Genomic DNA, 18,785 nt, shown 5'->3' on the forward strand with positions numbered 1-18,785 from the left:
GGTTGAAGGTAAACTGGTGGTATTTACACAGGCCATGTTTTTCTGTTAAAAACAAACACTTAGAAATCTTAATTCAAGAAACAGTTTCAAGTGCAATAACATCTGAATCAATTTTAAAAATAATTACTGCTTTCCTCTTGTTTCTCATTAAGCCAACACTGGTGCTGCAATTGGCAACTTCTTCCAACCAGTTTGCTCCGGAAAAAACTGCTCCTATCTAGCTCTGACAGCCTGCTGTTGCTAGTGGAAGGGAGATAGGTTAAACCAATAAGCAAGCTCATCGCAAGGGGAAACTGGCACCTACTGCCAAAATACAAACACTCAAAGCAACCACTAATCAAGTGGCTACGTTTATTAAAATCAGCATGCTTTATTTACCACCCTTTAAAATGTAAACAGGAGAAAAGCAGACAAAGACTACTAGCTATAATTCCCCCTCTAGAAGAGTGTTACAGGCCAGTTTTTATGCTGCAGTGCATTGACTTTCTTGGAAAGCACTGCAGAGCTGAATTAGAATATTTCAGCTGCTCTGTGAAATGGTTCATTGTTTTTGCTATACATACCCAATCTTCAAACACTTCAAATATCATATATTGCATTTCATAAATTGTAATTTTTGAATGGGCTGACTCTCCAGCCATTCCTGAATACCTTAAGAAATGCTGAAGGGAGAGTATGTTCACATCTAAGGCTGTCCAATGCATTTTGTTCAACAACACAATTATAAGAAGTGTCATAATGGTAACAAAGGAAAACACTGCTGTTGTGAGATAGACAATATTGAAATACAAAATGATGAATAAAAATCTTCACTGCCTTGCAATGAACATGCTTAAACAATGTGATGCAGAAGCTGCCAACAATTACACCAATTGTCACTGCTGCCTGTGATGAGCATTTCTTTCATCAAAATTAAAATACACTCTTTCAAGTCCTGAAACTGTCAAGTATTTCCACCTTATATGTAATGAATTCAAGCATACAAGATGCAAGGATTTTTAAGACTCAGTTCTATGCTTGCGTCGTTTTCTCTGAGCAGCCAAATATTTTTCAAGTTGCTAACATTTTGAAAGTGGGTTTAACGCTGTCTAGATTCATACATTCTACTGAAATACCATTTTGCAGACACTCTAGGATCCTGCCAACAGTGCTCAAGTCCATTGTATCCATGTGCTTCTGGAACAAGGAAATTAATACCTTTCTCCCTGAATATCAGCATGTTAGAATGCTTTCTTACTCTTTATAAAAGATCACCAGGGTAAAAAATTTCTGTTGCCAGAATCTCTACTAAGGAGTGGGACCCCACCTTAAAAAAACTACACAGCTACTACTCATGTCTTTGTAGCAAGAAATGTCATGCTCTGGTCTTCATCTTTTCAAATTCTCAACTACTACCAGCTGACAGTTTAGTAGTTACAATGTGTTTATTACCAGAAATTATAGTTATAGAAGAAGTACGTAAGCAAATAAACACACTTGGGCAGTTGGAACCAGTCACAAGCCAAAGAAACAAGCCTTTCTGGAAGACATTGAAGGAGCTGGTTCTTCCTAACCCTTTGTTGAAAAGATTTCAAATATACTCCAACACATGACACTCTTCACTGTTTCATCCACTTACTCCATTTAGCTCCAGATACCATAAAGTTCCCATCAACACTGATCAGATGTGAAGGTAAAAAAAAACAAAAGCCTTTAAAAAAACCCAACATCTAAGAATCTGGACCACATTAAGGGAATTAAGTTGGAAGCACTAGGGGCAACAACATTAGTAACAGGCTTTACTCAGAGTACTTCAATAGAAATATCCAAAACAAGATAATGCAACGGAAGGTTTTTGACTGGCTCATGTTTCTCCCTCTCTTTGAGTGCTCAGATCCACCCTTGCAACCTGTTTTTTCACAAGTCTCCTTCCATTCTCATTATAATCACTATGCACTAACTGGAAATTACCTATCAGGAGTTAGGAGACTAGTCTCTTGGCCCTCATTTTTCAAGCCACTAGCCTCAGGGGAGCAATTAGGTACCTAAAAAGGCATACCTAATTTAAGGAGAATATCCTGCCCTGCTTTGAGCTACTGGTCCATAAGGAAGTAGGTTTCCCTGGATTAAGCAGTACATCTGCCAACCCTTTTTTGAATATCACAGTCATCCCAGAAACTCAAAAGTGGCCGAGAATATTCCAGTTTGGACAGATTAATCTCAACTTACCCATCTACTCTACTCTACATATCTTCAAAAATGTGATGTCAAATTCCTGGTGGAAAACACAGCTGAGGTACACAGAAAATCTCTTGCATAGCAAACAAACAAACTACAGTCTGTAGCTCCAAAGGAAAACTTGGTTAAAATCAGTTAAGTGTCAATATTCAGAGCCATCACCTTATTAACTGCAGTGTTTACTACATCCATCTCTATTGTTATATAAATGAAAGAGTAACTCTAAATGGCAGCACAGAAATAATAGTGATTTATTCACAGAATAGTAGGTTGGAAGGTACCCCAATGATCATCTGTTCCAACCTTGCTAGGCAATGGATGACCTAGACTAGATGTCCCAGCACCCTGTTCAGCCAAATCTTTAAAAGCATCCAACACTGGCAAGTCTACCACTTCTCTGGGGAGAATATTCCAGTGGCTGATTGTTCTCATTGTGAAAAATTTTCCTTATGTCCAGTTGGAATTTCCTCAGGGGTAACTTGTACCCATTAGCCCTCATCTTTCCCATGTGACTCCTTCTAAAAAGGGAGTCATCATCTTCTTTGTAGCCACACATTAAATACTCCCCTGAGCCTTCTTTTCTATAGGCTGAACAAACCCAACTCCCTCAGCCTTTCCTCAGACATCAGGCTTCCCCATCCTCCGATCATCTTTATGGCTTTTCTTTGTACCCTCTCCAGCCTGTCTGCACCTTTTTTTGTACAGCAGGAACCAAAACTGAAGACCGTATTCCAGGTGTGGCCTGACAAGCACCAAGTAGCGTGGGATAATAACACTTTTGTATCTGCTGGTGATGCCAAGAGATTCCATAAGGTTAAACTTTGCACTTGAAAGGGAGATGAAGTTTCTTTGTAGTGTTGCTGAATTTTAATACCTTTGATGAAACTCAACTGAGTATTGATTTACACCAGGTTCCCTTCATAGTCAATGCAGACCTAAGTAATACAGTTAGGTTATGAGGTGTCTAACGAATTGTGCCTTAAAAACATCCACTTCTTTCCAGTAACTACATTGATATTCTTATCCACTATTGGCCATCCAGTTCAATTGCAAGAATTCCTCTAATATTCTAAAACCAGTAACTAAAGAGCAGAATGTCCTCCAAGTTATCTGCAAGATGTACAGGGATAAAAAGCCAATTCACTGTATATTCCTCTCATATGTGCCTAGCATGGCAGCTGTTAGTGTTCAAAAATCAAGTAACCAGCTTTTTCTAGTTCCCAGATAACTTTAAGACACAAAGCTCGACTGATATATGCATTGAGATCCAATCATATTATACAGCCTCCAAACACCAGCATTAATTAAGCAGTAGTGTTGCTCCTTCTACTCTGACACTGCATTAATGAATTGCAATAAGAAAACTACTGAATGTTAACTAACAAAATGTATTCCTTCTGGGTTGAAGAGTTGCACTGATTGATGAAGAAAGAGCAACAGTGGTTTCAAACAGCTGCTCTACAGCTCTCAGAAAACAGCAGGTTACAGAAGCAGCACTAATACTACTTGTGTTTCCACTTCATATCTTCTGATCACTTTTGCTGTAATCTGCAGTAGACAAGTAAACCATGAGCTAGACCCTGCTGGCTGATGTGAACAGCCACTGAAGAAATGTGATCTTCCTAGTTTTCCCCTCATCTTCACAAAATCAAAGTGCTCCTTCAAAAGCGCTTTCTCAGTATGACACACTATTGAGAATGAATCTTCTACCAAAACTGCTCTTCATAAGTGCCATTTACCTGTCCTGCAGATTCACTTGATCTATTTTTACCCTGTTATGCCATACTGCCTGATAGTATGATCATACACTAGCTTAGATAATAAAGTTCTGGGAGCATTACATTTTGCCTCCAATACCAGTTTGGGAATGAACTAGGATGATGCTTCTATTCTTAGTTCATTTTTAAGGAATATTCACAAGGGTTCAACCATGGCATTGTGGCTCATAACATACTTGGCTGGCATAATGACAAATGAAAAAGAAAAAACCAGCAACCAAAGCTTTTAAGGCAGAACAACAGCTGCTCTGGCAATGGTTTGAAGTCAGACATCCTGCAGCTCATAGCACCTACACTATATTCTCAATAATCTAAATCAGTCAAAAGGCAGCCAAAGAAAACCTTATTAAATCTGATCTCATCCCAATAGAACTGGAAGCAGTTAAAAAAAAAAAGAAAAAAAAAACAATAAATACTATCAGATTAGAACACAATACAATAATACTGTTGTTAAATGGACTTTAATAGGATTAGCATTTAGCTTCTTAAAAGAATCCAAACTACATTAAGCTCTTGCACAAAGGATGGAATGCTGGGAAGAAGACTGTCAGTTCAGTCCATTTGGGGTGCCAATACATAAAGTCTTCTTCATTTTGCCAAAACAGCTTCTAGAATGATTACTTTGAGAACAGATCTTTGGCCCCATTGAGTTTAAAAGCAGTGACCATAATCTAGAAGACACATGAGCTACCATAAACTGTGGTTTTGCTTTTAAGTTGAACCTGGTCCCAGTTACAACGCCATTTCTAAGAAAAAGGCAACAGAGAACTGTCTTCCCATCCACAGTTGAATCTGCTCAGTCTATCAAGATTCACACAATTTTACTGATGGTGCAAATCCCAACAATCTATATGGAAAGCACTTACATGGGTGCTCAGAGCAATTCTTGCAGGCCATTCTTAACATTCAGATAAAGAACTAAGAAAAACATAAAATAAACCCCTGCTACTAGAGGTCTAGGGTTTGGAGGGTTTTTTGTTTAACCTTCAGTGCTGGATGTGGGAAGACCACAGGCCCTCCCATACATTTCACCCCAGGCTCTTTCAAACACTCTTTCACAACATTGGACTGCTATGAAGCAGAGAATAATTCTATTTTAGTTTGGAGCATAATATTTGAAGGAAGAGCTCCTAGCATGTCTGGATTCACATTCATGTAGACTATGGGAGGTAAACTACCTTGTGTTTATCCCAGGAAAGAATTCCATACCTTTATTTTGAGATAATACTTAGAAAAAATTAAAGCATGAGCTCTGAAAACACATTTGAGCTCCTTCCACAGAAAAGGAACTGAGGAAAAGTTAAGTAGAGCTTCTCAAGGGAGATCAAGTTGATATTAAACTAAACAATCAATCCAAAGTATTCTAAATTATTTTGGGGGTGCTGTGGTTTAAGCCCAGCCAGTAACTGGAACCAGGCAGCTGCTCACTCTCTCACCCCCCTCACCCTTCTGCCTCCCGGAGAGATGGGGAGGAGAATTGAAAGAATGCAACTCCCATGGGTTGAGATGAGAACAGTCCAGTAACTAAGGTACAACACAAACCCACTACCGGTACCAACAATAATAATAATGATGAGGAAAATAATAAGGGAAGAGGATACAACCGCTCACCACCTGTTGACTGACACCCAGCCCAAACTGAGCAGTGATCTAGCCCTACCGGGTAACTTCACCCAGTTCATATACTGGGCATGATGTGCTGTGGTGTGGAATACCTCTTTGGTTAGTTTGGGTCAGGTGTCCTGTCTCTGCTTCCTCCTGACTTCCCTCTCCTCCCTGGCAGAGCATGAGACTCAAAAAGTCCCTGGTCAGAGTAAACACTACTTAGCAACAACTAAAAACATCGGTGTTATCAGCGCTGTTCCCAGGCTGAAAGTCAAAAGCACAGCACTGCACCAGCTACTAAGGAGAAAAATGACTGCTACTGCTGAACCCAGGACAGGGGGTTTCAAATACTTTCTAGCTAGTGGGTCATAAACTCACAGTGCCCCTTCACTACTAGCAATGGAAAGAGAAAACAGAACCAATGAAGGCCCAGTCTGTAGCTGGTAAACTCAACAGTTCATAGGCTGAAACAGGCAAGAACAATAGCTGCTAACAAGTGACAAAGACCCCCAAGTAAGGCAAAAGCAAGCAAGAAAAAGAAATACTGAGGGTTGAAAACCAACTGCTTAAGCAAGCAAAGATAATACTGGAAACTGGAAAACTGTAAAAACTCAAAAGAGCTAAATCTAACCCTGATGTATGCTAGCTCCAGGATTTCAAAGTTACCACAACATTTAGCCATTACTGAGGTCCTACTATTGGACACTACATATTTCATTGTTCTGTATTCATTCAGCAAAGCTTGTCTACTAAATAGACTCTTTTTACCTCAGCTCCTGAGTGATCAGTTGCTCAGTACCCTAATTTATCGCTTTGGGGCTGGACAGAGCTATATATTTTAACTTTTACTTGAAAACTGTTGAAACGATACTTACAAGTCACAGAAGTTTTGTAAACACCAAAGAGATTTCAAAGTTACTTTCACTTCTTTTTAAACCAACTGACAAGGAGGGCATGTAATTTACACTCCCACATCACTTCAGCAAGTAGTTTACTCCTTTTAAAGCAGAGTCCAGGTTGGAAAATAAACAAACAGAAGTATGTTTCAACTTCAACTTCTGCTGTTCAGGCCAATCTTGTATATTGCTCATTTCTAGTAACAGACCTGTTGATGCTGAGCTGTTTTATGAAGGCACTGTACCTCACATTTAAAGTTAGAACCTTGCTACCACCACTTTATATGTCTTATACTCCAGCCCCAGCAGACTACCGCAGCTCTCTGCCTCTCCTTCCCACCTACTCATTCCCTGCACAACTGCCAGGTAAGCAGCATTAGTGTTACAAGTATCCTGACATAACAAGTTGAGCAGCAGCCTAGAGGGTAACATGAATTTCTGTTAGGCTGGCTTACAGACTAGCTCAACAAACTTAACTCCTCACATCCCCAACCATGTTGCAATTCTGTATCAGATTGTTATAAAAAAATTGTCTTAGCCATGATCTGATTTAATTAATTTTATTACAATTGATTAATATCGAGAGGCAATAAGCAAGCAGCGCTGGGTGCGCTGGGGAGTCTCCGCTCTACCAAAGAAGCACACCGGGATCTTTGGGGTATAGTCTCTTATACTTCTTGGTCTTGGGTTTCAGCCAATCCAGTCATCTTCTTTGCCCGGATGTCGACGTGGCTCCTTTCCATTGTTCTTTTCTTGTTGCTGGGGTCCTTCTTTGGTGAAGACGTTACTGAACTTCTTGGTAACAGCAGGAAAATGCGTAGAAGCTTAACTGCAGCCTTAGCATTTGTTCTATACCTTATATGGTTATTTACCTGGTACCCAACTTTTACAACATCCTGCAACAAGATGTATCTCTTGTTTACCTAACCCCCTTAAAGCATTCAAGTAGTTAAACAAAGCACCCTTTGATCAACAAAACAGTTGAGTAAGAGAGATTATTCCTTTGTATCTTTTCTCTCATCATTGTATTGACAGGAACATTAATCATAATTGTGATTATTGCTATACATACCCAACCAAGGTACAATGGTCACAAGGGGTGCTGATTCCACACAAAGTGCAATGGCGACAAGGACTCCTAAGTTCCTGTCACAAATCATTCCTGTATACTTCACAAGATGAAATGAATAAAGCTGATTAAGTGAACCTCATCTCATTACATGCCTTCTGAACTCAAGCAGACATCCTAGAAAATACATGGGGCTTTCCAATTCAGTATTTACATAAAAATAGTCATGTTTCTTTTTAACTATGTACAATACAAAAACATGTGTCAGGTCACTGGGAAAATATAAAGTCACTTTTTAAATCAATCATTTTAGTTCAAAGGGTGCTTTATCCACAGTCTGGTTTCATTCAAATTGCACTATATTCCCTTCAGGAACAACAGTGAATATAGTGAATACTACTATATACGGAATATAATGTGGGAACTCACCGTTTAAAAAAGTTGCCTGTGGCAACTTATTTAATCAGAAGCAGGAATCTTTCTACAATCAGAAAGCAACTGGCTCAGTTCTCATGTCCATGTACTCCCACTTATGGAGCTTTCAGCACTGGAGCTGCAGATTTCTTTTTTGAAACGAGGATGTGCTTGTGACCCAAATCCATGCTAGAAACAAAGGACCTTAAAACCCATGAGTGCAGTTCAAGCAGCTGAGCCTTGGTTACTGTCTTTGCTTTTCCCACAGCCCACTGATAAGCTTCAAAAATAACTACAAACCTAGCTTAACATCAGTCCTCCATCATAAGTTAGTAATATGTGCAATGTAAGACACAATTCTCTCACACATAAAAGCTTCAAATAAGCATTTACTTGAAGCACTGGAGAAACAATACCAAATAATTAGGAACATTCTTTAGCTCAATCTTTGGTTTTATACCTGACTATACAAGACTGTTTCTCGTTAAGAATGGTGTCATATTCTTAGCTACTTCACACAACTATTTAATGCTCTTTGATGGTAAACACTTATGTTTTTATACATTCTATCTGGCCACTAGGACAAAAGCCACACAGATAACTTAGTCAGTTTCTCTGACACCAACATCTTCAAAGCACATTTGAGTTACAAGTACATCGTTTAAACATTAAATAACTCCACAGCTACCTAGTTGCTGAGGTAAATTTTAACAGCATCACTGGAATTTTACTATGAGACGACTTTTTCTGCAATCTTGAAATTAGACAGACAAAAAAAGAACTGTTACAGTAGATGAAAGTTAAAGAAGAAACAGTAAGTTCCAGAGGAGACCTTGCTACTATTCACAGTTCAGCTTGATCAACGGCTTAGGTCCATAGGATGGATGACCCCACGCAAAGAGTTGTGGTCAATGGCTCAATGTCCGGCTGGAGACCAGTAACAAGTGGTGTCCCTCAGGGATCAGTGTTGGAACCCATCTTGTTTAACATCTTTGTTGGTGACATGGACAGCGGGATTGAGCGTGCCCTCAGCAAGTCTGCCGATGACACCAAGCTGTGTGGTTCGGGTCATATACTGGAGGGAAGGAATGCCATCCAGAGGGACCTTGACACACTTGTGAGGTGGGCTGATGCCAACCTCATGAAGTTTAACCAAGTGCAAGGTCCTACATCTGGGTGTGAGCAATCCCAGGCACAGCTACAGGTTGGGCAAAAAGAAAATTCAGTGCAGCACTGAGATGGACTTGGGGTGCTGGTCCATGAGAAAATGAACATGAGCCAGCAGTGCGCACTCACAGCCCAGGAAGCCGATCGTATCCTGGGCTGCATCAAAAGAAGCGTGACCAGCAGGTCAAAGGAGGTGATCCTGCCCCTCTACTCTGCTCTTGTGAGACCTCACTTGGAGTATTGTGTGCAGTTCTGGTGCCCTCAACATAAAAAGGACATGGAACTGTTGGAACAAGTCCAGAGGAGGGCCACGAGGATGATCAGGGGGCTGGAGCACCTCCCATATGAAGACAGGCTGAGAAAGTTGGGGCTGTTCAGCCTGGAGAAGAGAAAGCTGCATGGAGACCTCATAGCAGCCTTCCAGTATCTGAAGGGGGCCCACAGGGATGCTGGGGAGGGACTATTCATTAGGGACTGCAGTGACAGGACAAGGGGTAATGGATTCAAACTTAAGCAGCAGAGGTTTAGACTGGATATAACGAAAAAATTCTTTACTGTTAGGGTGGTGAGGCACTTGAATGGGTTGCCCAGGGAGGTAGTGAATGCTCCATCCCTGGCAGTGTTCAAGGCCAGGTTGGATGAAGCCTTGGGTGATATGGTTTAGTGTGAGGTGTCCCTGCCCATGGCAGGGGGGTTGGAACTAGATGATCTTAAGGTCCTTTCCAACCCTAATTATTCTATGATTCTATGATAATGCAAGTTATGGGGCCATCTTGACATGAAGAACACTGCCTGACCAGCATATTATTGTTAGGAAATCAGTGAAAATTATTGTAATTAAAAAGTATTTCTTCTTATTGTAAAAATATTTTAAAAGCCTAAATTTCTAGTTTCAGAAATAACACTTTTGAAAAACAGTCACTCACTCATAATGAAATACACTCACATTAAAATTCACTTAATATTCTTTTGGGGTTTCCCCTGCCTTGTTTTTATATTAGATACAGTGGGCAAAATACCAGCTTCACAAGCTGGTACCATTACCGGGAAATTCCACTAAATAGTATGGAAATTCCACCTACAGTATCTTAACATAACCTCACACAAGCCAGCACAAAGCTTTTTCTGTACAGAAGACTAGCTTCTTCAAACAACACTACATTCAGAATCAAAAGTTTCAGCAAAATTCCTATCTTAAATTTAACAAGCTGGGTAAAGTTGAGTGAATGTGATCATTTTGTAGTACTTACGTAAGTCACCAGGCCACCTTAAGTATGCTGCATGGCCTACAGGACATTTCTCCTACAAATGAGCTAGCCTACAGAGTTAGGACAAATATCTTTCATTGACTTGCTTCTTCATGAACTTATGCACCATTATTTTTCCTTGCTTTTCAGGTAAGTAATTTTCTTACGAAGTCTCTCATATCCATTAAAAGAATTCAATTCTTCCAACCAGGCACACATCTGAGGATTTCTAATACATTCGTATAGATCTCCTCTCATGTTACTTTACGATCTCAGATTCCTTTCCATTATTAAAAGTACTAATTGCTTACCAGAGACATATGATTTTGAATCAGAACAGAGCTAGGTTGACCTCTGAGGATTAAAATGTTTGCTTAAAAAAAATAAATAAAAAAAACAAATAAAACCCAACAAATAAACCCCTAAACAAACAAATGGGAAAAAAAAGTGTCATACAAGCATTCAGCAATTTGGTAACTTCTACAGCTTCACTTCTAAAAGGCTTCTAATTCAAATGAACCTGGCTACGTCACTGCAGTAGTTAACACTCACCTGATGTTTCTGATGGCTTCAGCTTCTCAACCTCCCACTTCCTATTAGTAAAAGAAGCAATCATGCATATGCATCTAACCTATCCTTGAAGTAGTATCCTGCAGACATACATGAGATAATAAATATATACTATATGCTTATATTAAGCGTATATTGGAGCAAGCATGGTTAAAGCTTCTTTCAGCATCATGGCTGCACAGGTATATTCACAGATTTCTGTGGAATTCTTGGTAGAAAAGAATGCAGGGATTTTTGGCAAATACATCCTCTACTTCAAATTACACTTGAACAATTAGTATCATATCCCATCATATATACCTTGAAAGTACAGCTTTTCTGAAAGAAGGGCATTATAATTAGAAAAATAAAAATCTTCTCTGGATAGCTTACTGATTAATATTTTAAGGTTTTACTAGTTTCACGATTTCGTAGCCAAGAGGTATGTCCATTACAGGCTATCCAAACAATAATATCACCTTTCACCTGTAACAATGCTAATTTTTTTTTCCCCATGTGCAATCTCTGGAGCTCCAGGATTTTTCAATTCAAAGTAAGCACAAATCAAAACCAGTAAGAAAATCAGGCATATCTTTCCTACGCATATTCTTATAATATACATTATTTTCAAGTATCATCACTCCCAAATATCCTTACTTAAACAGGTTAAACAGTTCTGCTCTTGATGGCACCACAGGAGAAATAAGACTTGTGAAAAGATACACAAATGAAACTATATATGTGCAAGTGTGAGTGTATACCCACACAGAATATAGAGTCTTTACATTGGTGAAGATGGAGAGAATTCACTTTAAGCAAGTAGTAATATGAAAGATGAAATGGAAATAACTATTATTATAACTATTATTATAACTATAGCAGGCAGACGTAAAAAAAAAAAAATAATCTTATATGACTTTTTTAGAGTACCAAGACCTGGACAAAAAAAAATATTTTCACTGTAAGAAACCCCAAATGAAGCTATCATATCCTTCATACTAACTAACAGAGGTCTTAATCATTATCAAACTGAAAGAGGGAAAGAACAGGTTACATTCAGATAAATAAGAAAAAATTAAGTCATAGAATCATAGAACAGTTAGGGTTGGAAAGGACCTTAAGATCATCTAGTTCCACTCCCCTGCCACGGGCAGGGACACCTCACACTAAACCATATCACTTAAGGCTTCATCCAACCTGGCCTTGAACACTGCCAGGGATGGCGCATTCACAACCTCCCTGGACAACCCATTCCAGTACCTCAGCACCCTCACAGTAAAGAATTTCTTCCTTATAACCAATCTAAAATTTTCAAGGTCAAACTGATGACATCAAAGTCCAGATATCAAGATGAGATGAGAGTGTGAAAGAGTTTAAAGCTCTCTGGATAAGGACCAACTGTGGGACATGATAGAACAGCAGATGCTATCCACACACGAGAGGGTATGAAGGTCTTCATGCCATGCATTATTACACCTCGAAATTGTATTAGTAAACATTATGGGAAATACTTTATGGGAATTAATAAGCTGAAATATAAAACATGAACATCACCGAGATCCTTGCTTCGTAATTATGAAGTATGCTTTCCTTAATTAACATCAAGTACTGAACGTATTCAAATTGTTAATCTGGACATTCTCCAGTAATTTATACCCTGGGAGTGTCCAAGTATTACATGCTTTTAACAACTTCATAGATTTCTTTGCTAGTAGGTTTGTCTATAGATAAAACAAGCAAAACAAATCATCTCCCTACTATTTTTGGTATTGACACATTTAATCATGATACCTGCATAAAACTTTGCTACATATTTCCATTCACAAGTTTCAATATAGATTGATGATAAAAAGCAAACAAAATTATTTTTGGAAAGGAACAGAATCCCATCCTGTACCTTTGCGGTTTTCATATACCTCTTTCATTTCAAAATTATACAAGAGTACTATGATGTCCAGATACTCCCCACATTATGAATGCTGTCCTTTAATTAAGGATGGACTACTACTCAACTAGCCATTGAAGCACCACTCTGGACAAAATTTGGGCAAATGGCAGATTCCTAATAACAGCCTTCTTGCATGCACCAGTTACAGCTCCCACAATTAAGTAGTACATAATGTCCATTTGAGAGACAAAAAAAGAAAGCACACATGAAATTAGCCAAGTTATTTAGTTGCAGAGTCATAGAATCATAGAACAGTTTGGGTTGGAAAAGACATCTAGTTCCATGGGCAAGGACACCTCACACTAGACCATGTTGCCCAAGGCTCTGTCTAGCCTGGCCTTGAACACTTGCTCACAAGCTAGTATCACAATTACAGACCTACATTTGCGGCACTCCCCATAGGTTGTAATGTTCTGTACCTGGCAGCCTGGTTTTTGGCAATGCAACAGCAACAACAAAAAAATCATATCAAATAAGCTGCCACGGGACATTGAGAAAACAAGCTGTGAGTTTTTCAGTGCTAGCTAAGACCACTGAAGTCTGACACACAGCTGATTCTGCAACATCTTAAACTTTAGAAATGGTACAGAGATCAGAAACTCCAGGATTCCTTTTCTATATGAATGCACGTGGCAGTGTAATGTATATCCATGTCAACTGGCCTTGCCACCATTGTACCTTTGCAGGAGAAATACTGATTAACATCCACTGCAGCAAACTCTTTTGCATGCCTTGACATCTGTCTTTGCCATTATCCATGCTAAACTTCAAGAAAGCAACATTAGAATTGTTAACCCATTCTAGACCTTTATGTTTGAACATTTTTTTCACAGCACTCAGTTGTTAGCATATTTACAGGAAGCAAGCCAACATTACTCCAAGGTAAGCTTGTCTGTATCTTGGAAGTTGAAGGTATGAATTATTCCAGTAAAGTGAAGGACCATTTCTGCCTGGGAACACTTCTCTGAAGACAAAAAGTATATCCAGAACATACTTGAATCTCAGTTCTTCTTTGGTTAACTGTTTCTCAACTCACTTGGGTATTAGCACAATGCTCCTTCTGGAGGCCAGCCTAGTGAAGCACTTTTCAAGTGAAGAATGGGGTTTGATTGAAGAATGGGGTTGTAAATAAGTACCTTCAAGGAAGTTAGGCTTTGTTAGCAACTATAGAGATAACGAAATGACTAAGATAAGCACTGGATAAGAACTGGCCAGAACCAGCCTGGTGGTTACTGACATGACAAGGATCCTAAAAGTGATGAAGAGGAAGACGATGAAGAAATAACCACTAAGGGTCCCAAAGCCCACTACCACATTTTAGTGTGTATGCGGGAGGAATTCTCTAGAAGCATGATGTAATGTATAAGTAACTCAATGAATATGTATGTGATCTAATGAATATGTATGTTTAAGGACAATGTAATCACAGCCTGGTTGATGCTCGGATGAGACACGCTAGGAGGAGCTATCCCCCGTGACTCCAGGCACCGCGATAAAGAATACCTGCTTCTCAAAGTTTTTTGGAGAGTTCCTGGAGATTTCTCCGAGTCACAAATCACATCGTCTCCTTTGTCCAAGCCAGACTCCCTTCTACCACTCCTTCTTCAGGCTTCTTTGTGTAACATGTTACTGCACAGCACATGTACACAAGCAGTCTGCTTATCTTTTGGTATCTTTTCATAGTTTGTAGTTCTATTATCTTCCTTACCTAGGACATTCCTTCCAGCACAAACAGCTTCCTTGCTGTTAATTTCTTCAGTTTAGTCACAGTAATCTCATAATTATGAGGGACATTTACTATCCAACTTTCTAAGCTTCTACTCTTCAGTTTAAATCTTCAAGTCACTCCACAGAAAGATTTTGCTCAATGTATTAGCAGAAGGGGTGACAGATTTGCACTGCTTTGTATTTCCTTTCATTTTCTGAGAATTTAAGAACTACTCTGACCATAACATTTTTCCTCAATATAATCAAAATCAGCTCCAAGGACTGACACTTGGGGTTGTTTTTTTTTTTTTTTTAAAAAAAAAAACAAACAATTATAACTTAAGCTCAGAACTTTTTAATATCAGTTGGAAAACAGCAGCCTATGCACATCATCAGGTTAGGACTTAAGCTTGCTAATGTACAGCCATTATAATTTTAAATGGGCTAAAAACCTGGAGAAGATGTAATGCATCAGAGAGAGTGAGATCTACACAAGTTTCTTCCTATTGGCCAATGAATGGTAGCATAGAAGCATGAAAATAACTTGGAAGAAAAGTCAACCGGGTAAAAATAACATCACCAAACAATAGTATGTCTGTAAATTTGTAGGAGGAGGAATATGTACTGTATCCATCATTCATACAGGGCCACCAGGCTTAGGCCCCACATTTACTGTTGCTATTCATTATTTTGTCTATCATTTTTCACTTCAAGTAGATGTTCAAATAGCACTAATCTTTTCATTCTTATGATGCATCTTATTTCTTACTCAAGTAGAGAGCCTTATTTCTGCTATATTTAAACCAAACATCTGGGAATTGAGCTATGGTGTTCATGACCTCAAAACTTGTAGGACAATGATTATGCTGTTCCTAAGCCTATGTTGCAACACCTAAGTTAGCTACATCTCTGCCCTCTTTCTCACTTCCAAGTATCTCGTCTTGAAATATCCCATCATACACCAAAGCTTGTGCTGCTTCTGTTCCTCTCATGCAGAACTTTATGGTTCTGCTTGTAGATGTACAAGGAATAACACCTCCTGGATCAACCAAGCTTAAAAATACCGGAGCTTTGGGCTCACAGATTTTCCCACTCTGGAACTTCTGACTAGGCAGTCTGACTACTATACAAATCACATGCTAAAATTAAAGACTGAATGAATACACTTAACACAGATGATGAGGCTTAGCGTATCCTGTTAATAGCATACTCGGGGCTTTCTCAGATATTCTGAAGCAAGGTTGTCTCTGGTCCAGTTGTCCCAAATATTCCTTTCTCTCATGACGGTGTTCCTTTATGAATTGCTGCAAGCATTCTGCATATTCATGTCGTAATCTTTCTGTTCAGAACTGCTGGCAGGATGGCAAAGGTTTCTTAAGTGTACTTCAAGGACAACAGCCAATATTCAATTGAGAATAGCCAACCTGGAGTTACTACTTCTTTCTTCATGATGAGCTTTCAATCGAGCCCCTATTACACATCCCAATAAGCACAACCTCCACTGACACCTGGAGAAACTCAGCTTCCATCACACTTCTTTCCTATTCAATTTCTCCAGGATCCTCACCTATTTCCACTAGAGGATGCTTGTCTGCACCTTTTCCTAAGATGAAGTTGCCTTTTACAAAATTAAGCAACCCACTAGAGCTAAGAAAAACATTAGGAAAATACTTTCTGATTGCAGGAGTTTATAAAAATGCATCTTGCTGTGAAAGATGTACCGTAAACATACTGCCATGGCATGCCTGTAGCTGTTAGTACCAAAACTTCCTCGCGGCATTCTCCCTTCAGCGCCACAGTCAAGCACGTAATTTACACACTAATGCGTGACCAGATCCGGCCATCCAGACTGCCCATCACGTGCACAAGTATTCGTGCCCGCCCGCACTCGGTACGGCCCCGGCGCTCCGACCCTCCCGCCTGAGCCCCGTGTGAAGAGGGTGTCATCTGCCGGATCCCCCCCCCCCCCCATCTCCCTTCTCCCCCGCCACCAAACAGGACTCAAACCTATTCCCTCGCTACGTTTTCCTACCTCATCACCCCGAATTCAAGTTTCCCGCCAGCCGCAGGGCAAAAGCAAACCCGTTCTAGGTGCAACACCCCAACACACACAGAGGGAAGTGGCCCCGTACCCGCGATCCTGCGGGGGGGAGAAGAGAAACTGCTCCCGCCTCTCCGCTCTGCTTAGCAGAGAGAGGTCCTGGGAAGTGCAATTACCGCCGTCCCTTCCGAGGTGGGAAATTTAAACACAAACAATTAAAACCCAAAACACACACAACACAGAGCCTTGGCGCCGGTGAGCACAGCCCGCCCCGAGCACTGACAGCTCCATGCGCCAGCAGCCCCGCGGCCGGGCACCTGCACCCCGCCATTGCACCCGCTGCTTCCCAAGGTCCCGTCGCAACAGCTCCCACCCCCGCGTCTATCGCGACACACACGGCTCCAGCGGAAGGGAGTGAGACAGCACACCCAACTTTGGGTGACGGCAGCGAAAGGGCGACTTACCGGGAGTGCAGTGCACGGCTGACGCTGGCGAGGAGACGGACGAAGAGGAGGGCACCGGCGGCTGCGGCTCCTTCGGGGTGCCGACGGTCGAGAAGGGGATAGCGGGGGGAAGCATGAGGTAGCGTTCGGGCTTCGGCAGGCAGCGGAGGCAGACCGAGTGGAGGCAGGGCAGCAGCTTGGGTCGCCGGCTCTGGATGGGCTGTCCGCACACGCCGCAAGTGTCCAACAGGTTGAGCGGGGCCACCTCCCCGCCGCGCTCCGCCGGACCTTGCCGGCTCTCGGCCTCGTTTTCCCCGCTCAGCGCCGCCGCTCCCGTGCGATCCGCAGGGCAAGGCCCCCCCGCCGCGCCCGCTACCGTCGCCGCCGCCTCTTCCATTGTCCTGCGCCGGCCGCCGCTGCCGGAGTCCTGAAGGGAGGCGTGGCGGCCCCGCTGCTCCTGCCGCTTACCCTGCTCGCTCGGTCCCGAACACCCCAGCCCCCGCCCCGCGCAGCCCGCGGTGTTTGTGTGCCTGCCCCGGGCAGACGCTGCCCAACGGCGGCCCGTGCCCGCCCCTCGCCCCGCTGCGCCCCGCCCCGCCCGCGGTGGCTGCCCCTCTCCGCCCCTCCGCGCCACGCCCCCTTGGAGGCCACGCCTCCACTGCTGCGTGCTGCGAGCGCTCCTCCCGCCCCGCCCCTTCCCCGCAGGAACCGGGCCGAAGGCCGGCGGAAGCCCCGCCCCGAGGGCCCCGCCCTCATAGGCCCCACCTCCCTGTAGGCACCGCCCTCTCCCCATGGCGGCGTGTAGCGCGGGAAGGGAGCCGGTGCAGGACGCACGCATGTGGCGCTGACGAGTGGAGCCCGTGGGCCTCTCAAACCCTGCCCAAATAATGGCTTGACATGCTGGAGGGAAGGGATGGGATCCAGAGGGATCTGGACACACTTGAGAGGTGGCCAATGCCAACCTTACAAAGTTCACCAAGCCAAGTTCAAGGTCCTGCACCTGGGTCGGAGCAATCCCAGGCACAGCTACAGGTTGGGCAGAGAAGAGATTCAGAACAGCCCTGAGTAAAAGGACTTGGGGGTGTTGGTCGATGAGAAAATGAACATGAAACAGCTTCAGTGTGCGCTCACAGCCCAGAAAGCCAACCGTGTCCTGGGCTGCATCAAAAAGAGATTTAACACTTGTAACTTAAGTATGTGTGCAGACATGAAGCACTGCTTACATGTTGGTCACAGGTAAATCATAAACTGGTCTGAGCTCCTGAGAATATTCCAGATACCTGTGTTTAAAATCCCAGAGCCAGTGTGCTTCCCACGGCCTTGCATTCCCATCAAGATCCTAACGTCAGACCCATAATAAATAGGAGCACAGAAAAGCCTTTCATGACAAATTTTGTCAGTGCATAGAACTGCATACAGTGTTGTCATGATTCAGCATGTCTCACATCCATAATTTACCATCATAACAGGAGAACAATACTACAAGTTGTTTCAGGGAGAGAAGCAGATTTGACTTTACAATGAGGAACCATTAAAGAAATAAGTATCATTCCCTGCTTAAGAATATCAACAGAGGGTACAAGTCATGCCTTCTCAACCCATGACCTGCTAAAATATAGGGGAAAAAATGTCACCAGAAGCAGTTGCCTGAAGCACACCTTCTGCCTCTCAGCCCAGCTTCCTCTCTCCCTTTGCTAAGAATCA

General features: G+C 41.9%; 1 protein-coding gene across 1 annotated transcript in view; it reads right to left on the reverse strand.

Moving 5' to 3' along the window:
- The window catches only part of TRIM24 (tripartite motif containing 24), a 67,170-nt gene extending 49,692 nt beyond the window's left edge, over window positions 1–17,478 (reverse strand). The window contains exon 1 of the mRNA XM_031051220.2: window positions 17,103–17,478. Coding sequence (XP_030907080.1) covers window positions 17,103–17,478 — 376 coding nt within the window. The remainder of the gene's footprint in view (window positions 1–17,102) is intronic.
- Between the last annotated feature and the right edge of the window lie 1,307 nt (window positions 17,479–18,785).

The sequence above is a fragment of the Melopsittacus undulatus genome, chromosome 5 (assembly GCF_012275295.1).
Source record: "Melopsittacus undulatus isolate bMelUnd1 chromosome 5, bMelUnd1.mat.Z, whole genome shotgun sequence".
Classification (NCBI taxonomy): Eukaryota; Metazoa; Chordata; class Aves; order Psittaciformes; family Psittaculidae; genus Melopsittacus; species Melopsittacus undulatus.